The sequence below is a fragment of the Serinus canaria genome, chromosome Z (genome assembly GCF_022539315.1).
Source record: "Serinus canaria isolate serCan28SL12 chromosome Z, serCan2020, whole genome shotgun sequence".
In the NCBI taxonomy this organism is placed as follows: Eukaryota; Metazoa; Chordata; class Aves; order Passeriformes; family Fringillidae; genus Serinus; species Serinus canaria.
This window is the reverse complement of record NC_066343.1, coordinates 5429663-5456835: the sequence shown is the minus strand read 5'-3', so window position 1 is coordinate 5456835 and position 27173 is coordinate 5429663. Positions and strand designations below refer to the sequence as shown.

General features: G+C 39.0%; 1 protein-coding gene across 1 annotated transcript in view; it reads right to left on the bottom strand.

The window, feature by feature from the left end:
• TRPM3 (transient receptor potential cation channel subfamily M member 3) overlaps positions 1 to 27173 on the bottom strand; it is a 261595-nt gene that overhangs the window by 43203 nt on the left and 191219 nt on the right. Inside the window, exons 9-16 of the mRNA XM_050986919.1 lie at positions 21763 to 21835; positions 14686 to 14786; positions 12749 to 12883; positions 9952 to 10002; positions 3735 to 3770; positions 3456 to 3596; positions 2056 to 2085; positions 699 to 988 (exon numbers count right to left, since the gene is read on the bottom strand). Coding sequence (XP_050842876.1) covers positions 699 to 988; positions 2056 to 2085; positions 3456 to 3596; positions 3735 to 3770; positions 9952 to 10002; positions 12749 to 12883; positions 14686 to 14786; positions 21763 to 21835 — 857 coding nt within the window. The remainder of the gene's footprint in view (positions 1 to 698; positions 989 to 2055; positions 2086 to 3455; positions 3597 to 3734; positions 3771 to 9951; positions 10003 to 12748; positions 12884 to 14685; positions 14787 to 21762; positions 21836 to 27173) is intronic.

Here is a 27173-nt window from a genome sequence, read left to right as displayed (position 1 = left end):
TGGCTAATGTTAGGCACATAAATAAGTGCCCCAACTTAGCAGTGATGAGCACCCACACCGACCAGCTGTCTGCTCCCACCTCCCTGCCCACCTCCCTGACATTTTCTAACTGAAATCCTCTAGTTATCTGCAGCTTAAGGGATTGCTTCTCTGCTGTTTGCCAACAGCTTCATGGTCAAGCCTTCTTGGAAGGAGTGTCCAATATCCTTCCTTAAATCCTAAATTTCTGACATTTTACCATCAGGAAAAATTCTTATGGAATCTATTATCTTGCCTTGCTTATCTAAACATGACCTCTTGGATAATTAACACTTCTGCCTCAATATTTTGCTTATAAGGTTTTCAATAACTGTTCTGCTGGGTAGGTACAGAGTATCCTGAAAAAACACAGAGAAATGTTGCAGTCTGAGTCTAGAGGCCTCAGGGAGAACACATGAACAATATAGATATTTCACTGTCTTCTTGACGTCTTTTCATTTCAGAAATTATATTGCTAACAACTTTGCTACTCTGGCAGACAGATTGTTTAAAAGCCATTTGGATTTTCTCTAAAGGGACTGCACTTCCTCTACAAGTTAGAAATGAAAGCAAACTACAAATAAGAAAACTTTAGGCAGGTTCAGAAATCTCTCTTCCCTATTTTTTTTTCTTCTCCCCCCCACTTCCCCCCCGGAAAGTATACATGAAAGGAAATTCACCTGGAATTGTGGTTCAGCTCTTGGGAAATGTCATCCACCATGTCGTTTTCTGATGCTTCGTGGGCCATGGCTTTGCAGAGTTTGCAGGCCACCAGAGCTTTAGCCATAGCCTCTTCCCCATGTTGCCAAAAGAAGAGGGCCATCTTCTGACGTTTCATCAGCACAGCCCACACCATCAGCTCATGGAATGGGAAGGGAAAGTGATTGATCTCAGGGTCATCCATATCAATATCAACTTCTTCTTCTTTTTTCTTTGTTGGTTTTCTCCCTCGACGCAGAGGGACATCATCCTGTGGGAATTGTAGAGAATTTTTTTTCATCAGTGAAGGAACAATCCACACAATTCATTGAAATCAGTGCCTAAAACATTTCCTGCAGGCCAGGCCATTCATCATTTTTTGGACAAAATATTTAACAAAGATAAGCAATAAAAGAGGTATTGGTGCATGCACTGTAATTAAGAAGACAGTAAACAGGGGAACAGAGCCTCAGACTATCACCCTGAATCAATAACACTATCACTGAAACTAAAACCAGAGAGTACAATCACACAATATCCAGAACTATTTTGGAAAATCCATCGTTAAAATAAAGGTAAGAGCTCAGTGTAAATGTAACATCTGCTGTAATGCATCTGCCTCTTTCCACTTCCAGAAAGTACATATCCAGGGGATTTTCTAATCTGCTGAAGACTCCTTCTATGCTTTATCTTGGGTTTTCTCCCTTTATCACCTTACAAAAGTAGCAATCTCCCTTCTTCACTCCTATTCTGAATGTTTATTTCTTCCTTCTCCATCCTTTTGTTGTTTCTCTTGCCTTTAGTTTCTTTCCCATTTTAGCCTTTTGTGTTTATCAGGTGAGCTGGCCTACTACGTCCTGTGTCTATGGATGGAAAAATGACAGTGGTTGTACAAAATAAAAACCCATGAAAATACTGCTATCACCTTGAAGCATCGGGGTAGACAAAAGAGCCAATAAAACTGAGATAACTTTGGATATCTCTGTATAAAGATTTCTGCATCATTCTCTGCAAGTGTTTCATTTCTCTGAACGTGTTTTGAAGTTAGATGTTATCTGACTGAAATTCTGCTTGTCCTGCTGGACTGAAACACTTTGTTTACTCCTTATTAAACAAAAAACCAAGAAGATCCATAGTTGGGGCAGAGCCCTCTTTTTCCTTAGCTATCTCCTGGACTTCTATTAAGAAATGTTTCTTAATCTGCCCCTTGTGTAAACAAGCTATCTGGATGAAAAATACTATTCATGCTTTCATTACAGTGAATTTGAACATCATCCGGATATAGTTTATATTTATCAAAGAAGGAAAAGGCATTAAGATTTGTCACAGGTTGCCTACCTCCATTCCCAACAGCTTCAGAGCTTTCGGCTGTATAAAAAAAATAGTTAGAAAAATGTTATTTCTCACAGAATAGTGATGAAAAACTGTTTATGTATACATATACACATACGTACACATGCATGTAGAGTGACGTAGAATATACAATAAAATATAGATAATAATAATAATAATAATAATAATGAAAATATAGAAAATAATAATATAATGTACTGCAATAGCATACATATATATACACACACACATACACACCAATCAAATTAGTACAAATATGTAGTTACTTGAAACACGAGTTTGACATTATTCCACCAAAACCATGTCAGAAGACATATATTTGGATTCAGGTACAAAATACAACTGCTTAGGGCTGTTCTAGCAAGAAAGTGACAGGGACCATTGATAAGGCATCTATGGATTTCTCTGGAGTACATCAGCGTTTTGGCTGCTGCCCTGGAACACTTTTATTGACTGTTGTGGAGCCACTCTGTGTGTTGGTTCAGTACTGGTGAAATCACTGCTCAAATGCCTTTGTCAATGGAGTGACTTTGGGAAGGAATTCTCTCCTGCCAGCTACAATCACTGTCTTTCCTTTCAAATGTGAAGAATCATAAGGAAAAGCATATGGAAACAAATAAACCCAGTTTAGGTAGCTGTCTGCCAGAGTTTCACAGAGCTCTTGCTATTGATAGCCACTTATTAATATCTTCAGTGCTGTGTATTGCTAAAATCTGAAATGTCCTGCAAAAATAGGCAAAGAAGGAGACACAAATCATACTGGGAGGAGCTGAGCTGACTCCTGTACATGTTGTATTGGGTTCATGGCAATATGGATGATAACAAACAGCTTTTGTGTTTTAGAAAGACTTTGTATTCACTTATCAGGCAGGAACCCACAAAAATACTTAACAGTGGTGCTGCCATGAGTACAATGACTGCTGGAGCCACATCCAAAAAATAAAACATGTTTTGAGTTATGGGCTTCTTTGCCCTGAAACCTTCAGATCACAGTCAGAAGATGAGCCATAAGATAGGAAATGCATCTAAGAATGCAGAAGTTTTCAAATCTAGCTCAGGAGTTAGAATTACAGTATTATTGGAGCAGGTCTAAAGACTTGTCTTTTAAAAGCTGAGAATACTCATAATTATAGGTTTTAAAGTCAGAGGAGACTATTTAATGTGCTAGTTTCTGCAGGGCAGCTGAATGCAATAATTTTTTCATTAAATTTGTAAAAAAACATAGCTTGTATCAGTGCCTGGCTTGTGATGCATTATGGTGAGCTAACTGCAAAGCACAAAATGGAAGTGAATCTTGACCCCACCAGTCTGGAACAATCTAAGAAGCTGTGGTAAACGCTGCCAGTTGGTGCAGTCATGAGGATGGCAAGCAAGCTGTTTCTTACCCTCTTGGGCCCGAACAAATTGTGGTAGAGTGTTCGGAACCGCTTTCGGGTGTAATTGCAGCGATACGCTCCTCCCATCAGGTACTCTATCACCAACCCAATATCAATCAGGCTTATCCGATAATCGGGAGGTAAGTTTCCCTGCAGCAAAAATAAGGATGGTGGGAGAAGAAATGCTTATTACTGACATTGTCACATGTACTTCAAAATGACGTTAGAATAAAACAAATTAAATAGGTAAAAGCAGGAATGTATTATTATGCTGGTTAATTAATTCACCTTAAAATAGATCCAACCGAAACCTGGATATTCTCGCTTGGAAAGAAGACATAAGTTAAATAAGAAGGTGAAGAACTTGTTGGAAGCAACAGAAGATAACGTCAGTACACAGTACTCATATTCTTCAGCTGGGGAAACAAGGAACATGACTGCAGAAACAAAAGCATGAGGATCGATACACTTGAAAAGTCAGGCACAGTTGCTGGACTCTAGTTCTGCAAGACAACACTTTTCCTGCACCAGCTCTCACCCACAACTCGTCCCAGCATCTCACATCTCTGTTGACATCTCTCTGGACTGCCTCATCTGAACTGTCAAGGCATGGTGAAGCAACATCAAACAAAATATTTTGTTCACATGGGACCAGCTCCTTCCCATCCTGCAGTGTTTCCTTCCCATGTTCCAGGAAAGGAATAGCAGGAGGTAAGATTGGTGTTACAACTCTAGAGGACTTAGACAGTACATGATCTATCATTATTACTAGTTGCTAGGGGCAAGGACAGTCTATCACCATTCAGTCTTGGAGTTATGCTCAAAGAATACATACCATTGCTTAAGTTTCACACCAAGAATGAGGAAAGCATCTGTATGTATGAAAGCTATAATAAACAAAATATCTGTGGCTAATTATTTTGGGTTTTTTTAATGAAGAAAACTACAGGCCTTGCAATATTTCTACAAATTCTCTACCCGAGTTCCTCATATATTTTACTAAAAGCCCCTTTAAACACATTATCTAGTTATGTATTTCCAGCAGAACTATGGAGATTGTCTCACAAGAAATGAACTGAGTTTGTGGCAAGGGTCATTAGCAGGATTCTGGAAAACATGCCTACATACTTCTCCTTCCATTTATTTTCCTTTCTTACCCTCTGTTAGATATGTCGATATATCTATCTCTAAATAGGTATGTATATGTATGTGTATATGTGCAGGCCTATGTATATCTATATGCCTGTGTATGTATATGTATATAATGTCGTCAGCATGTACTTTTTAACTTGAAAGGAACCAGAATGACAAATATGTCCACATCTTACTGTCCTTTTTATGGGAACTCCCTCTCACAAATCTTCCTACTCTCCACTTTCAAATCTGAAAATGGCATCGCTAAGGTTATGAGTTCTCCAGGGCTTGGGGGTTGCAAAACTATGAAGAAACATTTCAGTAACAGATTGTCTCTCACTGCATATGAATTCACTCTGAGTTAATGGGGCATTTCTATTCTCCAGTTGCAGTAAACCCAATGGGACCTCTTGTGTGCTGAACAATTTCAGGCTGAGCTGCACTCACAGATGTGCCAGCCAAGTCTCTTGGGGGTCTCTGGCAATGGAGGAACAAAATCCCAGTGTGGGCAGACCTGCTCTTCTATTCCCTCCAGAAAAACTACACAAGGATCCCTTTACAGGAGGAAAGGACTAATGGGAAGGTAATGAACCCAAATGAAAGTTTGCTTCCTTCTCTAACTCTCTGCTTCTGAGTTGACTGGATGAAAGGTCACGTTTCAGTAAGCGTTCCCTACCAGAAAAGAAGGCATGATTCAGCAAATTTTGAGTAGATCACCTGACTCTAGAGACCTCACTAAGAAACCCTTCAGATTTAGAGAACCCTCTCTGTTCTGTGTGTCACTGTGCAAAAGAAATGACTACAAAATAAAGGTGGAGAGATTAATTGTCCTTCTGTGTACTGTGAAGAGAAGCCTTGAAAAAAAGGAATATTACTCTAATTAAAAATTGTCTCACATAGCCAATATTGCAGAAGGAACAGAAATTGTAACTCTTGGCTTCAAAAATTTTCAGTGCGCTATAATCATCTAATGTTCTATAATGATATAGAACATTAGATGATTATGTGCAGTGAGCCTATAGATTTTTTTTTATGTATTCATTAGGAGAAGGTTAGTAATTCACATGGAGCAATTTTATGACTATCATGTCTTGCTTGAAATATCTGCATATCTGGAGGTATCTGCCTGGCTTCTCTGGAGATGTCCTTATTAGATTAGAGCACAGAATCACTAATGGAGAGCAGATGGCAACTGGTTCTTCAGAAGAGAAAAAAATGGATGCAAAGATCCTCCTTCCTTTTCTACTTCAGCCATGAAGGACAAGGCTTATTTCCTGCCCTGCTACCAAGGTACAAGCAGCATGCTGAAAAGGCTGAGGAAGGAGAGAGGGAGGTTGTGCTTTCATAGTGTACCATGCCCAGCAATGGGCTGGCATTCAAATGGACAAAAATCCAACCAAATTTACTGGGAAAAATTGAGCTGCCAACCATTTTTAAGTAATGTCCTCTTGCATATATTTTTGCAACCTTCCTAATCTTGTTTAATTTGATGAGCGGGGGAATTACTAAGGTTTGCAAAAATGTGCATTAGCTTAGGTAATTTGGACATGGTAGCATTTTTGCTGAACAGTTTAAAGAAAGATAACATTAAAATGAAAAGAAAAATAATCTTAAAAAGTTAAATTTAAAAAGTAAATTCTGCTAGCTTAGGTTGGTTTTCCCCCTAAAATGTTCTTGTCTCCCCAGAATGTGTAAGAGGATAATTCTGCTAGAGCAAGGATGAAAGGATTAGCAGAAATGGGAGTTGCAGCTCCAAGGCAGGACTCCTTCTGACTTAAGGTACTCACTCAAATGGAATGTTTTAATGTTATTAAGTGGTTAAAAACATTTGAGAAGTTAAAGAACAACAGGCATCAGGGTGCTACATGTGTTACAAAGCTGAGTTTCTTGATACGGTTTTGATTTCTAAATTTTCATGAAAGATTTACATTAAAAAAATCCAGTAAAATAACTTTGATAAAAGATGCATCTAAACCTCCCAGATAATACTGAACCACTTCACTAAAGAAAACCCCCAAATCCACAGGAAAAATACACATTTCATAAACATTACTTTTCCAAAGTGAGAAGTCCTAGTAAAGTAGACTGGACCATCCTTGTGAGAGGAGTTACATGCCAAAGGATCTGATCTGTCAGCAGACAGCTTGAACCACCCTGGCAGGGCTAAGAATGCTTGTAAATGGAACACAGTGCTGCAAGCGGGACAGAACTGCCCCAAGAACAACAAGAATTCGGATGCAAAATTCTAGTGCAGTCTAGGTGGTTAAGAATGACCAAGGAGAAAGTTTGATTTTGTGGTAAGATAGTTGTCCTGGTTAATAACGAACAAATCTTTTAATGCTAGGACAAACTCTTCAGTGTTAATGCACAATTCTTCTCCTGAAGAAATTTCAGGCTTAAACTGTAGCTAATCTGTTGTAGTATTTTTTTTTACTTTGAGTGCATTTCTGTGTCGCCATGTATCAAACCTCTGAGTTTGCATGCTGAGGAAAAAATAATACTGCCAAAATTCTATATATTGCTAGTTTGAGCTTTGGAAATGCAGATGTACAGTAGCAGTCAAAAAAACCTCTAACTTTGGAAATGTAATAATCCTGAATTGGAATTGAGATCTGTTAATTATATACAATGTTTTGGATAAGTGAAAAAAAAAAATCATCTGATAATTTCTACTGATCTTCATCAGCTAGCTGAGGCAGGGAAGGACTTTTATTTTTTTAAATTCATAGATGGCAACCTCCAGTTGCTGGCAGGGTGTCCAGCCACTGCCTGATTCTTTCTGCTTAGCCTGGGTACATTGCTGTGTGTGGTCTGTGGAAGGAAGCCAGACTTAAATGTGAAATCCTGGACCCTCGAGAGGAGATGGTAAAATGGCCATGAAGCCAAAACTGCAGGCAGGTTGGCCCCACTGTGCAGCTATGGAATTGAGAGGACTGAAAGGTGATCTGAAGCAGAGTCATTATGACATAATTTGTCTTGTTAATACATGCAAAATTTATGCACTATTAGATTACTGTAAGTTCTTTAAGATTTTACCTCCAGGCCTTTACAAAATGCTGCCTCGGCTATCAGTCTTCACAGCAGTATTTGGAAATCCAAAGGGAAAATATATTGTATTATTGTATTGTATTGTCTTCTCTGCACATGTGTGTGCACATGTCTGTCTATAGGCTGCCACAAATGGAATGTGATAATGTGACTTCTGTTGTTCTCACTATTTGGTTTATGATTTCTATCTGAGAATCCACAGTGATTCAAGATGCAACTTTTTAGCATACACCCTTTTAAATCGGGCAGGTGTTAAAATGGAAAAGTACATATAAATGCACAGTGCATTTTGCATTGATTAGGTATTGTCTCAAGGTGGTGTATTACATACTTTGGTATTTATATTCTGTGATGCTGTAATTAAATTGAAAAGGTTGGGTGTACGGCATCAAAATATACATGAATTCAAAAAACTAGCAGCAGTATTGTGGTCTGTCTTGTATGCACGATGGGCCATAAAACTGTCAAATGGGGATGTGTCCATTAAGAAGTTTTTCCCAAAGAGATGTTTTCATTTAAACTGTTGTCAGATCTGTGGACTGATTTATGGCTTGGCTGACTGGTGAGGGATCTGCTCAGTTGTCAGGGCTATAGTGAGCTGTCACTTCTCCTTATGAAGCCTGGCTGTTCCTCATCCTGGACAAAATGAGAAATAGAGCCCCAGAGGTCCAGTTTTCTTCAGGAAGGTGCTAAAGAGCAACACCAGGCTGTCTGTTTTCATAGCCCACACATATGCTCAAAAGACTGATTCAATGTAGTTGGAATTACTGAAGATTTGAGATATTGACAGAGGAAAGAAAGATAAATTTATGGAAAGATAGCCATCACAAAGTAGTTATAAGTCACTATGGAACAAATAGTGCCATCAAATATAGTGTAAGTTTATTTACTGTCTATCCATATACATCCATGAGTACAGATCATCTTTGACTACTTTGATGCCTTTTCTTTCAAGAGTTTCTTTAAAAATACATATTTAATTAGGGGCTCAGGAAAAAGAGATTAATATTATTTAGTTACTCAACATACAATTTGCTGTGTCTTTGAAGAAGAACTTGGAAAGATGATTCTAGGGGAGAGAAGGTATTTAGAAAAAAAGTAGAGGACAGATTAGGCTTCTTTCAAATTCTTAAAGGCACATAAATAACTGCATGTTGAGTAATAAAATATTTTGGAAATTTCAGCTTCAAGAACAGTATCCATTCTAAACAGATTCTAGCTTCACTCTGCTCAGTCCAAAGGGATTTGTGCATAGTTTCTTTTTGTAGGCATTTCACAATTTTCAAAGGTCACTTAATACACTATACCTAAATGGACAATGATGATGCCATTTAACACACCAACCAAAGAATACCACCAGAACCTTCCTGAAATGCTACTGATTATTCTGTAAAATTACTGAACAAAAAGTTGCTGTGTGACACAATACTAGTCTTCTCCCTTAGGTGGCTTCAATTCTGTCACTGTCAGAAAAAAACCACAAAAACCTGTGCTCTCAGAAAAAATATCCTCTCCTCTTGAAATTTTCTATCTAGTTCCATGTACAGAAATATCCTTTCTCAAGTGTGCTACCCTTGAGGTCTGACTTACATAATGTGCAAGGTTGTAATCCGCACATGCTCTGGGACAATACTCAAGCTGATGAGGTCATTTGCAAACTCAATCTCCTTACTTGATCCATATATTTAAAGGATAAGGGATTTTTATTCCTTGCAGCCGCTGTTACTCTTTTAATCCTGAGCACATTGGTAAAGGTATTTGGTATCTCCTTCCTGCCACTGTACCTTTCAGTATTTCTGTCCATCTCTTCTAATAGATTGTTATAATTCAAGACTCTTGAAATTAACATGATAAGGGTCAGGGGAACTCCCGCTACTCATTTTTATATTTCTGCTGAGGAAGATGGCTGTAATGTACCACACAATACAGAATGAGGAACTGTTTCAAAAAGCCAGGATCCAGCACAAGGGTAACAGCTATTTTACAGGCTTGGAACTAAACTAGCAACACAGAAAATAACTTTGACAACAGTTGCAGGTATGGAAAAATACAAGTAGCAGCATAACTCCAGTATGTGAGAGCCTACAATTATGGCAGCAGACACACTATTACTCAAGCATCTAAAACCACAGAGAAAGCAAGCCAAATAACTTGCTAATTGTGTTTGTATGCAAAAAGTTCATATCTGGAGCACACAAACAGGACATTCTGTACTGGCAGGAAGGAGAAGGCTCTGGCTGAAAGCTCATGCAAAACAGAGACTGTATCTAGCTACAAAAAATCAATAACATTATTTTCAACCTACCGTCTATTGGACTCTTACCTTTTTCACGTCCCTGACTAGATGATGCAGAGTGTTGGATGGTCCGTGTCTCTGCAAAGGACAAATGAAGAACAACAAAATAGTTTGCACAAAATATAAATGTTGATATAACTTTCTCACCTTGATAGTTTAGAAATCAGGCTGCTGAGAGCACTTCAATTGTACAGTGTTATCAATTAGAAAAAAACCCAAACAATTACAAGACCATTATTTCACCTGTTTTCCTCTTTTGTAGAAAACTTTTCCTTAAGAAAACCCTATGAACTGCCACAGTGGATGAAAACTGATGTCCTGTGAATTGGGTTAGGCTCCTGGCTTAGAAAAACCAGGAGCACAGCACAGCGTCAGGGAAAGAATGGAAGGAAAACCAACTGCTTCAATCTTAGCTGTCCTGCACTCAGGACTTCCAGTTCCACCACTGGTGGCTCAGAGCCACCCTGAGCCTGGCCTTGCATTGTGGCTGTCTCATCTGAAATGGCTGTCTGTGGATGCACATGCACATGAATGCAGAATGCACAGCCTGTGAATTTTTCCAATCTTCTTTTGACTCCAGCTGTCATTGCAAAAATATTCTGCAGAGGAGTCCCACAGTTTTGATTATACAACTACTACTACTGCTACTCTTATTATTACTACACCTTACTTTATTTTCTGCTTTGTTTTTGACTGTTGCTGATATTTTAAGAGCCCTTTTTGAGAGGTCTCCTTGGTTGTAGCTGATATGGATGAGACCACCACACATGTGTAGAGTCAATGTTTCCATATATGCATTGCTCTGCACTTCCAAACACTTAATTTTACGTAACCCCATCTCTGAGCATGATGAGACTTACCTGTGATTCTTCATATGCTGCTTCAGATTTTCTAAAACACCTGCAAATATTTTTGCCTCTTCTGTAGGTACCATTTTTCAGATCTTACATGAACAAGCTGAACAACTGTGTTATTCCAGGGTTTTCCAAGACCCTGGTCATAATGTCCTTTTGTGGTAAAAATGGACCATGCATTCCTTCTCCCTGTATTTTAACATTCAAGTAGCTTTTAAACCAAAATTGTTCCTGATCTTCTAAACCATGGCAGCTAAATTTCTTTAATAACCTTTGAAATTTCTAAATATTGTCAAAGTTTTTAAAAAAAAAAAACCAAAAAAAAACCAAAAGGGGACCAAGTGCAACATCCTTATCCTGAATGCTGATTGCAGAAATAGCATAGATTTCTAAGACTTAACATTTTCCTAGAGAAGCTTGGTAAACTCTGTGTGGAAATAAAATTGATTCCCTTGCCTGTAGTTCTATACTGTACTCTATTTTTAAAAATTTTCCATAGCAGATGGGTAATATTCACTGGTTTGTAGCTTCACAGGTTATTCCTAAGTCTTATGCTGAGATATGGTAATTTTTAACTGGCCATGTAATTTTTTCTTTTGGTGCTAAGGCTACTATGGATGCATTTGGTCATATAGTATAATTGGTAGTTCAGGCATTTCAGAGCCTGGGTCTTTTGGAATTCGTGCATGAAAAAATGTACCCTGATTTCTATAGCAATAAATATGTTCAGAAAGTCCTTTCAGCTGTAGAACTGAAGACTTCTGTCAAACTTATTCCCTGTAAAAACTGGCTTTTGTACAAGAACTACCATGCTTATCCCTGCTACATGGGAAGCTCATAGGCATTGTGTTCTTAGTACATAGATGGCAGTCAATAGGCAAAATGTAAGCTGACCAAAGATCAGATGGGAGTTTGTCTCTAGGGCAGCACATAGGGACCCTATATATATATATATATATCTATATATATATAGATATATATATATATGTGTGTGTGTGTGTGTGTGTGTGTGTGTGTGTGTGTATGTATGTATGTATACCTCTCCCTCCATATTTTGCCCAAATTTAATGAATCCTTTTCATATTTGATATTTTGCAAGACTGACTTCTCATCACCATCAGTGTGATACCCCTCCAGACAACAGTCCAGTGCAGCAGCTTATGCCAGTAAAGCCTTTGAAAAGTTCTGGCAGAAAAAAAACCTTTTTTGAAAAGAGATATGCCCATATCACAGCCCTTCTGCAACACACAAAACTGGGAATTCTATGAACAAGATAGGCCTTGAAGATTTTTTTTATTACACATAAGAAGTTTGAACTTTCTGAGCTACTACCTAAGTAGGTAATAATACTGTGAATGCTGGAATATATTTTGCATTTGAGAATTCAGACGCAGACTTAATTTGTACAGTTTTATATTCACCATAATTGTAAGGATTAAAAACTTGCAAACAGTTTTTTAAAAATCAAAGATCTAATTTTTGGAACTCAGTGGGGGCATGGGGAAGCCCTTCATGGTAACAGAGACTGATTAAGAGTTGGAAGATTTTTCTGAAGCCATTTTGTCATACAGCACCACGGTATCAGTCCTAACTTGCCAGTTACTGTCTTCCAGCCAGTACCACCTGCCTAAATCTCTGGTTTGTCCTGTTGGAATTACGATGACAAGAAATTAGCTGGCACTGTGTGAGGCTTATTTTGTGTCTTTACAAAATCCATACAGCAGATTATGTGGGCAAGGCACAGCATGTTACCCTACATGAGAGACAAGCAAGAGAGACAATATGGACTAATGAAAAATTTCTGCAACAGGTGTTGACTGCCTGGTGCATCATCATCATCATCATCATCATCATCATCATCATCATCATCATCATCATCATCATCATCATCATCATCATGCCATTACAATACAAGTGGGAGCTACAACAGTGAATATAGAGACAGAAAGTTTGCCTTAGGCTGGCCCTACCGTATTGTACAATTCCTCTAGCCGGGAGATGGTGAGAAAACGATGCATGCTTACTCCATTTTCTATGAGTAATTTCACAAAATCCACTCTGTCCAACACCAGTGCATCCAGCATTGCTTGCTCAAGGGAGCCCACCTGCAAAGCAAGTGATTAATTGAAGCTGTTCCTGGGCCTGGCAGGCTACATCCAGCTGGTTCAGTCACTCTAGCAGAAGCAGAGGGACTGAGAAAATTCTGAGGGTTTCTCTTCTAAGCTTGAAATGGGATAATCATGGTTTTAATCTGTAACAATTTTTTAAATTCAGAGCTGCATTTCAAAAAGGAATATAGGAGTGCTAGTTAAAATACTCTAGGAAAAATAGTTTAGGACAAAGGAACTGGAGTCCAATTGACTGGAGACCACATCTCTACCTTCACCATGTCATTATTATAATTATTTCTTTTCCTGTCAAACATTTTATTTGTATTGGATAGACTTGCTATGTGCACACAAAATCACTTTAATTCTGTCTTTTCTAGAGTTTTCTTCTGTTTGTGGTGTGGAACCTCAGGGAAATTTGAACATCCAGGAAACAGAAATAGCTTCATAATTTGCATTCCTTTGAAGGCCCAAATGCAAGAGGTCTTCTTACACAAAACCTCTCCTTCTTAACTCTTGGAGGTCAGGCAGACTTAGAAGGATGAGAAATTATCTCATCCTTTCAGCTTTTAGCTCCCAAAATGATTGCAGTTTGCAGAATTTATTCAAATTTTTGCTATGATGTGGTGATGAAGAGATAACAATGAAGACAGTTCAATGCCATTAAAATCCCTCCTGTGTTTTGACACATACTTATGCCCAATATCAAAGACAAAATAAATAGTCCTGTTCACCCCATGATTGAAAAGGCGAGGATTTTTTACTAGCTTTTAGGGGTAGCAAGCTGTATAAAGCTACATTTAAAGAAAGGATACTTAAACAGAAGCTTTTCCCATTGTTATAATTTTTCCATGGGGAATTGTAAAGGCTCATGTAAAGATAGCATGTGAAATTTTAATGACAGTGATGAAACAAGCGTCACAGTAGTGACTAGTATGGTCCAGTTGAAACTCCTGAGTGAATAAGTTGGACTTCAAGGAGATACAGGTAGAGATTGAGACCTTCCTTTTTTTTTTCCCTGTGTGATTTCTTTCCCTGTAAAAGGTGTAACATAATCTAAGAGTTGACTTTCTCCTCTGCCTGACACAGCATTCAATAACTCCTCTATTTACAGTCCTCCCACTCCTGAAGAGAATCCATGCCCCTGGTGCTCCCTGTGAATAGTATTAGCCAGGGGACAACTGGAGCGCAGGATGTGCACGGGGTGGTGCAGATGTAGAGCAGAGAGATGGATGCAGAGCAGCAGACGGAGCAGAATTAACACCATGTGAGCTCTGGAGCCACAGCCCACTCGTGGTGACACTGCTGATCAGCTCCTGCAGTCTGCCTGACCTCCAATATTTGTATGGTGTATTTTTTATGTCAAATCACCGCCTCAAATTCAGTATTGGCATATAAAAGCAGGCAGCTTGAAAAGAAAAAAGAGGTTTTTCTTTGACTTGAAAACTTTCCTTGAATTTATAGCCTAGCACCAAAACATGGCTGTATACTTGTTTTCCTCAGCTTGCAGAATCATGCTTGGCAGCATAAATCTGGTACTTCCCGTTTTTTCAGAGGCATGGTGTCCTGCTGTTAAAACATCGCTAGATGTCACCATTTCCTTGGACAATAAAACACATTAACCTCCCTAAAACCGCGCCTGCCTTCAGCTGTTGCGAGTGGGAACCGTGTGTTCGGCAGGACCCGGTGTATTTCAAACCACACTAAAACCACCACTGAATGGATTTAATACTCTGTAGAGTCCAAAGCGTCTCCAACAGAAGATGTCGTGTACATATTCACACATATATATACTGTACCGGCCACTGCTGCCCGTAAATAAAGATCTGACTGCGGGCGATGTCTACTCTGTTCCAGGCTAGTGCTAGGCTCAGCTGGTCGGGAGCAGACGCGTTAGCTCCTGTGTGTACAGAGAGGGGTGCGGGGAGGAAAGCAGGAGAAAACAGAAACAAGACATTAGCCTCTGTATGCCCTGGTAACTCCTCTTTGTGAAAAGTCTCACAGACGTCCATGCAATTTCTGCAACTGATCTCATATTGAAAAGAACCAAACCTTCCATTGCACCTGTAAAATAAAAACAAATAGCATCCGTTCTCAAATCTGCATCTCTAGTTCTCAGATTTCTTACAAACATTACATATTTCCTCATATTTCCCTTCAAAATACAGCAGATGCAGGTGATACCAGAAGAGGCAATTTTTGGTTTCCCTCCTACTGGATGGGGAAGCAGGAGAACAAGCCAGGATACAGATGGAGCTGCAGGAATACATACACCCCCACACGTATCACATGAGTGCACACACACACACACACACACACACACACACACACACACACACATACACACACACAAGTGCCTCTAGCAATTGCAAGCAGATTCAACTCATACAGACACCACTGAGTTCAGCAGTTCTGCATTTTTTGGCATCTTACACATTCCAGCTTGTAAAGAAGCATAGGAGTTTCTCCCCTATTTGTACTGAGGCATCTTGGTGGGACAAATTTCCCTTCACATATGAAATACCCATGTAACAAAACATTCTATAAAGCTTGTGTCAAGCTATAACATATCCAAAGTAAATGAGAAACTATGCTGATGATAAGATGGATTTGGAACTGTTTGTTTTTGGAAGGGAGGGTATGATTTTCCCTGCAGTTTTAATGGACACTGTGGGACATTCCTGTCCTGCTGTGCTTTTTTAATATTTCACGGTTCTCAGCTGATTTTTAATAATAAAACAGCATTTGTGCTTCAATGTCAAAGGGAGAACTGGCCTGAATGAACTGATCAACCAAATAAATAAAGGGCCCTTTGAATTTTAACTACATATCTGCTTGCTGTGGTTACGTGGTTGTATAAGGGCTTATTTTTTAAAGACCTCATACCTCTACTGTTATTTTGTCTTTATTAATTTTTATACTGATATCACGGAGTGAGGATAAATAAAAGATTTTCATTACTTCAAAGCATCTGTGTCCCCATTTCAGTACTATTCAAGCTCACACACTGTTCCAGCTGAAAGTGGACTCTGAAATTGGAGGCAATGAAAACATAAAGCTGGCTGGTTAAATTCTCTGTGAAGACCTTAATAAAAAACTTTGTGGAGCTTAGCCCAGAGTTTAATTTCATAATTCTCAACTTTGAAGTCACTTTACTTCTGATATTGCCAAATACTTGTCAATACCTGCAGTAATTGTTTGGGAGATGGTGAATTGTGAATCATCCAAATCACATTCATGCAGAAATGAGCTCTGATAAAAAGGTAGACAGTGCAGGAACAGAATATAATTGAAACAAATGAAGAAGAAAAAAAAAAAGCAAAAATACTTCTGTGACTTCTGTGGCTCAGAAGTATCAGGAATGCCCCTTTGCATAAGACACAACTTCTCATTGCTATGTACTGCAACACAGACAAGAGCTCTCACAAGAGACCTCAGGGGGGATGCCAACAACATGTGAAACTTTTGGAGTTTCTTACACAAGCAATATGCAGCATTCAAGAACAAAAAATATTTACCTTTTGGAAAAGCAAAAATGTCTCTACATTTCAACATCCCAAGATTTATTTATAAAAACAGAAAAAAAAATACCTGCAGTGAGTATGATAGTGTAAGTTAAACACAGAGAGCAAATAATGTTCTCCCCCCTTCTGAAGCAAACAAGAGATGTTCTTATCAGATCTCCTCCCTCCCAATCATAGGAGGGAGGAGATCTGTAGGAGAAGTGAGAGCTTTAGCAGGTGCTTAGTCTTGGTTTTTGGTGAGCCATGGAGGAAGCACATGCATGAACTTTAAAACCTGGGAGCAGTAACGGTGATCCCACAGCCTGATAACTTTTCACACATGCGATGAGGGAGCTCCAGTTCCTGATTTTCCTACTACAGCCTATGATATGGGTAGCCAGATGTGCCATCTAGTTAGAAATTATTTTATAATAAGAAATTATTACTTCCTTCCTTGAGGAAGGAAGTAGGCGGTTTACACTTGAGGCAGAAGTCAAGCTAAATCACTAAGGCTCCAGGTAAATAACCTCTGAGCCCCAGCAGGGAGTGTTCTCCAGTTTGTGTCAACTGACCCTAGCAGTCCTGGCCCTTTTCATGCTTCAGAAAAGGTTCAGCTGGCAGATGAATAGAGGGTCTTCTGGTGCTTTTGATCACAGGAAGGAACAGCTGCCATGGGGCACGAGGGGATGCCTGCTCATCCATTCACCAAAATTGGTTTTCTTTTGAGCATGCTCATTGCTCCAAATACTGAGCAGAGGGGAAGGCAAGCCATGGTCCAGCCTGTGTCCTTCCCACCTCCCTTCATTGTGCTTAAGCAGTGGCCAAGTTTTGCTGTTGGTGCATGTGCAGTCCCAGAGTTGATGCCCCTCTCAGTGCTTGCTGCTGTGATGTTTGATTTCATTGTCTCACAGAGCACTGCAGGTGTCAGGCAGTGGAAGGAAATGTGTGGCTTCTCAGGGGCATGTTGTACTCCAGGTCTGAAGTAGTCTATCAGCTAGGGTGTAGATTATGGATGTGCATCCTGGGGCTCTGGTGCATTTGGTTGGCTGGGTGCTTCTAGAGGGCAGTTTCTTGCTGGAAACCCCATGCTTCCTTCTCCCCTTTCCCATCTTCCCTGAGGGGTTTTCAGATGAACACTGATGTTACTTAAGAGGAGAAGGAAAATCAAAGCCATAAATGTTTGTACAGAGCAGCATGTGGGCTGTGGATGCCTTTTAACTGATTTTATTCTAGGAGAGAACTTATGGCCTTTGTCTCACATCAAAAAGGAAGTATTCAGGCTATTTTAGGTGGAATTCTACCCACGATTACGTAGTATGAATGATTCCACGCATATAAGAAAAGCTCCCCAGCAAAAACATGAGATGGCCTTCTTAAGACACAGTCTCATTTCAGTCATTTCCTTGACTGCATTCAGTGCCATAGAACATGGACTTGAGTCATGTCATGTCATGGACTTGAGTAGGAAGAATCCAAAATGTGATCTCTCTGGGGATGCCTATCACTCATTAATGTCACTGTAACATGCCCAAATCAAAGCCAAAGGATATTTGGAAAATAAATAGGATAGAATTAATAACCTATTGCATTGTATTATTTTAATTACCATATCATACTTATTGCATTAAATAATGTTTTGGGTAATATGACTAATGTCTCTGTAATATTTACTCAGTATTCTGGTGTCTGACTGATTGTAAGATATGTTCCTCAAAAGAATGTTTTGAGACTATGACAACATTTGCAGTATGACCCTTCCTTTCATCTGGTCCTAGAAGAAATGCAATAAATTGTTTGGCAGTATTTTATCTTGTTATAGATACTACTGGATATAGATAGACTGCTAGGACAGCTGTTAGGTCCTGCAGATGTTAATTTTATGTTCTTAGGCTGCCATCCAGCAGTGCCTGCATAGACTCTTTTGGTAAAAAGTCACATTGTCTACTCAATATTTTGGATTGAAAATGATTCAGCCTGGGACTATAAACTCAATGCTGTCTCCTTGGGGAGCCAGGGTACACATCAGACAATGAGTGTTGTGCACTTGCAGGATTACTGAAGGGCTTTTATATACTTATTACTACAGGCTTTTATGTACTGGCTAAAGCTTATTGTGACCAACATAAACCCCTAAAGGATTCTCCTGGAATGGACTATGATCTTGGTGCTCTGGTATCTGGAAAGATGAAGTGACATGAAACATCCACCTAGACAGAAATGGTTGTGGGATATCCATTTCCACAGTGCACCTAAGCATGTCAGTGTCCTCTTTGAATCCATATCTAAAGAAAAGAACTAGATTAGGGAAAATAAAAAAACAAATTAACTTTTTGCTCTGTGTCCCTGCAGGCCCAACGCTGTCTCCTGTTTCAGCAGCTCTTTAGTGCAAAGGCTGCATTTCCACAGCATTTGCTACAGAATCATCCTGGCAATTAGGAAACCAATCGACAATATAAAAGCAGATAGCAAAAACAGCTACAAGTGCAGTAACCAGATAGCTGACCTAGCTCTGAAACCTTTTTGTGTCTGTGATTTCATGGCTGGCAGACTACCCTTGACCATCTGATACTACATGATGGCTATTGAGTGAGCATGAATCATGACTTACTCACAGGCTGGAAAGTATGCAGAACTTCAGCTCTGCTGTAGCCTGACATGGTTTAACCCAGCAGGTACATGGCAGTGGTATCACTGTGTGCACATACCACACAGCACCTCTCTCTTTCCCAGTGCTGACAGTTGCACTGGGGAGGCTTCTGGAGCACCCTCTGAAACACGGCTGGCACTAGTCTGCTGCAGACATTGCAACAGCTCCGTGAACTAGGATCTTTGAAGCCACTTCAAAACAAGTATTTTTTAAGACCATCTCCATATGCTGTCTTAACTTCCCTGTCATATGCCTTCTGCTTCGCTAGCAGCTGCAAAAGGACAACATCCACTATGGTGTGAGTTCCAACTGCTCAAATCAAGAGAGCACAAACAGTTAAACTGTATTGATAAACTTGCCTGCTATAAACTCATGCCTTTGCAAACTTACTTCCCACATTTGGGTCTCTCAACATTAAAAAAAAAAAAAAGAATTTGCAAACCATATGCTGTTGTGACATCCATGCAATGTAAATTGATAACCAGTTTGGATGCCATTCTGTAGCTTATTGAAGATCACTTCCAAGAAAGATCGATCTTGCTGACAAGATTAAACAAGAGACTTGTGAAAACAAACAAAGAAATAATATGTGGTGCTGGGTTTGGGGCTTGTGGAATATGCTGTCCAGGACAGCTCCCAAATTGGCAGTGTGTCTGGTGTGGGTTTAAAAAGAGATTAGCTGATCACAAATTTTACACTGCCAATAGGAAGTGATACTTTGTGTTTCCAAACCCTTGTTCCACTCCTCCGTGGCCAAATCACTCATGCAAGGGTGAGGTGGGTCATTAGCTGATATGCTTCTCTTGCACTACCAAAAACTCCTCATCAAGAAGACTGAAAAAAAGTTACTGGTAATCACTCACCAGTTTTGTACATTGCTCTGCTCCTTTTTTTTACACAGTACTTGAGAGCAGGAAGAGATGAATTTTTAAATTTAAATTTATGAATGTCAAGATAACTCAGACTCAGTCTTTAAATATCTTAATTTATTAAAATTATTATTATTTTTTTTTTAATTTTAGAGACAATAAAATGTAGGAAGTAAGTTTTCAATGCCGTGGAAACTCCAATGTCGTGAAAATTTCAGGGCCATGAAAATTCCAACAGCATGAAAAACTAATTTCTATTTATTTTACCTATTGTAAAGAAGTCACTTATTAAACAGCAATAGACAAGTAGTTCAGCATTGCTACCCTAGACTTTGATGAAAAACGCAAGTATCCATCAGGCTAGTGAGTTGTATTTTCAGAAAATCAGTGTTTCTTTCCAGGTGGGCCAGAACACTTGGTGCAAAGACATGGTGGACAACCGACTTGGCTGAGACAACAGATCTCATTTTTACACATATTGATTAAACACCTTGCAATCAGAAGGCTTATGTGAACCAGAGGCGCTTGATGAATCTGATCTTCATTGAAACCTTCATAATCAGAAAGTCCTGAGGAGCAGGGAAGATGAGGTGTAAGTCTTAGTTCCTCTGGCTCTTTCTTGAGCAAGAAACAAATGCTGCTGCCATCCGCAGATTTTCAAATCAAGGTTCTCAGACAGGCATGAAAGGAGATGTTGAAATACTTACACAGATCCAGGCACCTCCTGAGCTAATGAAAGTTTCTTATACATGAAGAGGAAAGGAAACTTTATTTTACTAAGGGGTCAACAGCACCAATTAAGTACTTGCAAAATGGATATTCCAGACTAAGGAGGACTGCTTGTATGCTGAGAATACAACCACTAAAACAATTGCTCATGTAAATACTGCAAAAGAACATTTCAAATAGAAAAAAAATCCCTCACAGGCAGATGACTTATTTTCTTCAGCTTCCAAGAGTCAGTTTTCAGAAGACTCCAGGGATCTATGTTGGGATACAGATCTTGAAAACACATTTAGAAAAAGCTGAATCACAACTCTAAGACATTCTTTTCCTTATTTATAGAAAGCAAGAGCAGTACTTTCAGGGATTGTCTTAACAAAAAATGTGAAGAGAATATCTTCACACTGAAGATAATGAAGGATTCAGTTACATTAAGATAAAAATCAAACCTGGAATTTTATTATTTCCAAGGGACAAAAAGAAGAAATTTGGTGATGGATGAAATTCTTGATTCTTGTTTTGAATTAATTTATTAATTGATATAGACCAGGGTCTATCATGAACTGTAGCAACAGCAAATCTATTTCAAGTCAACATTTTAAGACCAGAAGTGTAACATGTAATGGCTTAGAAAAATGTAACCACCAGCCAAATTTAAGATTAAAAGCCCAACCATTCCAATAACTACATTCTTAACTCTACAAGTGGAGGCTGAAAGGAGCCTCACACTACTTCCAGGCCTTCCTAGGGATGACTACAGATAACCTCTTACTTTGACAATAGAGCCAGCTTTATCTGGATGGATGTTCTAGCTACCAAGGTAATCTAAATCTGAGGAATTCTTTGGCTGTTTTCTCATAAATACTGAGCTTCTCAAGTGACTGGTGTAGGGAGTCACCACTGATATTTCTTGTGACACATCAGTGATTGTGGAGAACAAAAATTCAGAAAGAAAAAACAATAGCTGTTTAAACATTAAAGAAAGAGCTGGATTTGTATAAAGCAGTTAGAGCAAGAAGCATACTTCAGTTTCCCAGTATAGATTTATCATCTTGATAGATATGTCAATAACTGCAGGTTTCAGGACAAGAGAGACACAAACTGGATTGATATAGACTCACTCAACTCGGTTACCTTTTAGTAGTGCTGTCAGGATAGCTAAATCAATATCCTGGTGTCCTTCTGATCCCATTCGAAAAACTGTGATCTGCAATATTAATAGACAATACCATTATTGAGACAACGGTAATTAAAAAAAAAAACAAATTAGGGCAGCATGACTTGAATCTTGAAATGTCCTGATGTCTATGAGATAACCTTACTTTATTTGCTTTATGATAAGTTTATTAAGTAGGAATAATATAGAGTGTATTTTGCGACATATAATTTGGTAAGATATAAATTGTATTAATCTTCATATGGAAAAAGGCATTCAGTGACACAGGATGAAACTAGAGATGAAGGAATATTCCTGTATTAGACTGACATTAGACTTAATGTTCTCAACAGATTATGAGAAAGATTTAGGTATATTATGAGTGTGGACCTAATTGATGGCATATGGAATAGAATAAATATTTTCAAGCAATATTAGAAACCTATTCAACCTTGAGATTCTGTACAGGAGAGCTTTTGATAAATAATCTAAGAATTGTGCTTCTATCAGGTCCAGGAACACCTTCAGCCATGTATGGTCAATGACCTATCACTCTGAGTTATAGGCTCTGAGGCAGGGAGGTGAAATACACAATTTATAAATTATAAGAATGAATGTGCAGCTGTTCTTTCTAGACAGAGTCACTCTTGGTTAAGACTGCACTGAAACATACAGGAGTGTAAATCCCCTTGCTCCTTTTGTTGCCACAGCAATAGCTTTTTTTTTTTTTTTGAATCTCTGCTTCTTATCAAGCAACATAGATTACAGTTTTTTATTTGTGCCTTTCCTTTACTCATGAAAACTATGCCATCATTTTGATCTAAAAACTTGTCTGTTTTTTCTTTTGTCAGTATGGAGTGTCTCAATTCCTTTTTTTTTTAGAATAAGTGACACCTTGAATTAGGAATTAACATAAGCATTTTTTACATTCATATTGAGCAACATCTCTTGTTTCCATGTTCCTAGATTCCTACTCATACAGCATTGAACTGCAGAAGCATCTGATATTGAGCAAACATCAGGGCACCAAGAACTGTCTACCATCACAGAAGAAGGAGAGATACAAGGTCTGAAAGACATGGCAAAACTTCAGTGATAAGCTCCAGTCTGACAGCTAAAAAGTGTAACTCAGGAAATCCAGTGCAGCTCTCCTTTAGCACCTATTCTACCTTCATTAGATCCTAGAGCTCCAGGAGTTTCAGAGGCTTTGATATCGCTAGAACAGCATCTTAGAGGCTAAAATGCAAACTGGATAAAGGAATAGGAAACTGGCTTAGCTCAAGTAGTCAATTGAGTTAGGTGATGTAAGGCATGTCTTATGTTAGGCAACCTCCCCAGCTACTATTTCCAAGTATTTCCCCAGTACACTATTTCCAAGTTAGACTTGATTTAATCCTTCACAGTGCTCTCAATACAAAGCATAAATGATACTTTAATGAAGTGATTTCTCTCTCTCTCTCTGGAATTTACTGATGTTTCTGGCAAACTACTTGATGTCTATCCCCACAACTCAACTTCAGAATGGAATAGAATAGAATAGAATTGGAATAGGAATAGAATTGTAACAGAATAGATTTTTTCAGCTGGAAGGGACCCTCAGCTGTGATCTTTTCCAACTGCCTGATGAAGGCTGGCCAAAAGTTGAAGCCTGGTACTAAGGGCATTGTCCAAATGCCTCTTAAACACTGGCAAGCATGGAACATCAACCACCTCTCTAGGAGCCTGTTCCAGGCTTGATAATATTCTTGTAAAGAAATGTTTCATTGTAATTTTCTATTTTTTTTTTTTCTATTTCCATGATTACTGGCAATGAAGCTTTCCTTGCAATGCAGGCACTCTGCCAACAGGTAGTGTGAATAGAAATACACATTTCTATGTATCATATCAAAACTCAATCAGTATGTGAGCTGATGAGATCAGACCTTCTGCTCTACATGGTCATGATGTTCATCCCTTCCACAGATAACAAACTTGGAGGTAGCACAAAACTGCAAAATATCCTTCTCTGTCTTTAGGCATCAGAAGAGGCAGCCTGCACATTGGGGACTGAATATAATGGACAACAGAGTTTGAAGGAGGAACAAACAACATCTCAATCTAAACACATGATCAGTGAACTCCCAGCTTAATAAAAAGTAATCATGTAAATTGCAAGCACTGAACAGCTTATCACCACAGGAAAATTAAAGAAAGTACTTTTCTGACATTGGACCACATATAACCTTAAATTTCCAATTTCTTTTTCAGCCCTCTCCTGTGCATGCATCAGAAAAATAAACCCATCAGAAGAATGAAGTGTTGCTGTATTAAAAATAAAATGGAAATAAGTAAATTAGTTACATTAGAATAAAAAGGCTGTCCTTCCACATAAACTGTTGCTTTATTATTTTTTAAAAGGCCTAGCATAATTCAAGTAGTAAAATAAAGAAGACAAATAATTGGGGAAAAAAAGATGGAAATTGAAAGATTGCTCAGACTCACACTAAAATTATAATTTTGGGGTCATGTCTGATATTGAACTTGAATTTCAGACAGAACTAAGGAAAAAAAATGATACTTCATACAATCATATAATCATAGGATTTTTTAGTTTGGAAAGGTGTCTAAGATCATCCAGTTAAACTATTAACACAGCACTGCCAAGTCCACCCCTAAACCATGTGCCTCATCAACTCATCTTTTAAATACCTCCAGTAATGGTGACTCAACCACTTCCTTGGACAGCCTGGTCCAATGCTTGACAAGCCTTTCAGTGAAGATTTGTTTCCTAATATCCAATCCAACCCTATGTCTCCCACCTCTTACCTGGAAGAAGAAACTGATCCCTGCATCACCACAATCACCTTTTAGGCAGCTCTAGAGAGAGAGGGCAGCTCCTTTGCTCCAGGCTAAATACCTTCAGCTTCCCCAGCTGATCCTGGTCAGATTTGTGCTCCAGGCCCTTCACCAGCTCTGCTGCTCTTGTCTGGACATGACTCAGCACCTCACATTACCACAATAACACAGAATATCCTGAATTGGAAGGGATGCACAAGGATCATCGAGTAACATCTCCTAGACCTGCACAGATACCCCAAGAGTCACTGTGGGTATTGTCCAAATGCTCCTTGAGCTCTTTCAGATTTAGTATTGAGACCACTTCCCTGGGGAACCTGTTCCAGTGCCCAAACACCTTCTCAATGAAGAACCTTCTTCTAATATCCAGCCTGAACCTCCCCTAACACAACTTCTGACCCAAAACCAAACACAGGACTCAAGGTGAAGCCTCAGGGAGTGACTCACACCTCAGGCTGAGCACAGGGAGATGGTCACTGCCCTGGTCCTGCTGGCCACACTGTTGCTGATATAAGCCAGTATGCCACTGGCCTTATTGGCCACCTAGGCAAACTGCTGGCTCATGTTCAGCTGGCTGTCAACGAAAAGCTAATTTAATTTCAAAATGTTCTGAGTTTAGGACCTCAAAGACTCAGCTGGCACTGTGGACTTCTGTATTTTCTGCATTCACAGAGGCAGTAAACAAATATGTCCAGCCTCTTCCTATGGTTTAGATTTACTGCCACTATCCATAGCTGCTGGGTCTCTGTGGCAGAGGCATTCCTCCTGTTTAAGGCAACTGAGCTTTTGTCCAGGCAGATACTCAGTAAGGAGGAGTAACTGAGGGCAACCCTGTCGTGTGAGGCTGTCAGTGAGATCACAGAACCAACCCCAAATAAACAGTCTGGCTGGAGCCTGGGCTGAAAAGCAGAACACAGCAGAAAATCTGAGAATATATCCACCACGTTGCACTATAGATATCTGCAGACACAGGGCTGTTTGATCTACCCATCCACAGCAGTTGGCTGGGTGGCATCCACCTCTCCTTCAGCATAGATGCCTCTCACTGTTATTCCCTTGCACTGAGAGATTTTTTACCTGCTTCCAGATATTGATGGGTTGATAAAAGACATTTTTCTGCAAGCATGGAAGGTTTATATAGCAACCTTTAATTTCTGTAGTCAGAGACAAGAGGAAATGCAGACACTTCCTAAAGTACTTATGCAGAATTCACATTTAGAAATGTCCAATACCTTTAGATTTCAAAAAACCTATCTGTTTGCTGGAGACCTCTTGTTCTAGTGTTTTATTTCCCCTGAGTTAACAGGTAAGAATTTTATATTTCCAATGTCGTCAACTCCAAGAGTCATTAATGTAAGTCACAACCTGCCAGTGCAACTTACAAGCACATTGGTGGGTGATTCTCTGCAGAGAACTGGTAATGAACACACTGAGGACATTGGCTGAACCTTGTTAAAATGGGATACAGATGCTACTGCACTAGAAAACATGCTGCACTAAAGGAAAATATCTGGGTTCAAGCTCTATTCTCAGCTACCTCTTTCTGGATGAGTGTCTTCCATCTTAGTAGATGCAAAAATAACAGAAAATTAAAGTCTTAGAAACCCATTTAATAACTCATTGCCAAGAAAAGGAAAAGCCTTACTTCTTTCAGTGAAGAGAAGGTGCCTAAGAGCACCTACCTACTGCAGAGCCTTTAAGCCTGTTGTTGAGTTGTACCCTCTGGACAACTTTAGAAGAAAAAAATACAGAAGGAAGAACAAACTAGTAAGGTGTGTACATGGAATCCAGGACACTTCATTACAAAGTAATAAATTCCAAGAAACTTGTATTTAAAAGTAATATATGCTAAGGACTCGCTCATGTACCAAGAAGAAATAAGTGGGTAAGAGTTGCAGTTTTAGTCAAACTACCACTAGACATTCTTCTGTATTGTTGCGAAAGAGGGAAGATTAATTTAAAAAGAAATTTTGTCTGTGCTGTTCTGTTTCACATTGTATCTATGAAAATGTTTCCTATTTTTCATAGGAACATAATGAAAATGTGTTAGAGAGTAGAACTATCACTTACCCTACTCTGCTATTTGTTTTGAGCTAAAAACCAACTTACTTCTTAAAGTAACTTACTTCAACCAACTTTTCTTAAAGAAGAAAAGAAACCCCAAAATCAAGTACTCTTTTTTTTTCCCACAGGGATTTGAGCTCACATTACTACCTCTGTGTGGCTGCTATTTTCAATTGTTGTTTTTAAACTCACTTGTTTTCAAACAACATTTTTTTCTGTTCCTCTGCCACCCCACTGGGTAATTTGGAGATGGTCTTTTTCCTATTTCCTCCTTTCTTTCCTCAGAGTTCACAGTATTTATAGGCTTGAAACAGCTTTTTCAGGTAATTTTCTGAGTAATCTCAGTGAGTAACTGCGATTTCCAACAGAAAATAGTTTTTTTAGATAAAGTATCTTTCTTTTCTTCTTTGCAAATACAGCAGAAGCTGGGTTTACCATTCCTTACAAACACAAAATTTTATTGCACTGCACTGAAGAGATAGATCTTCAG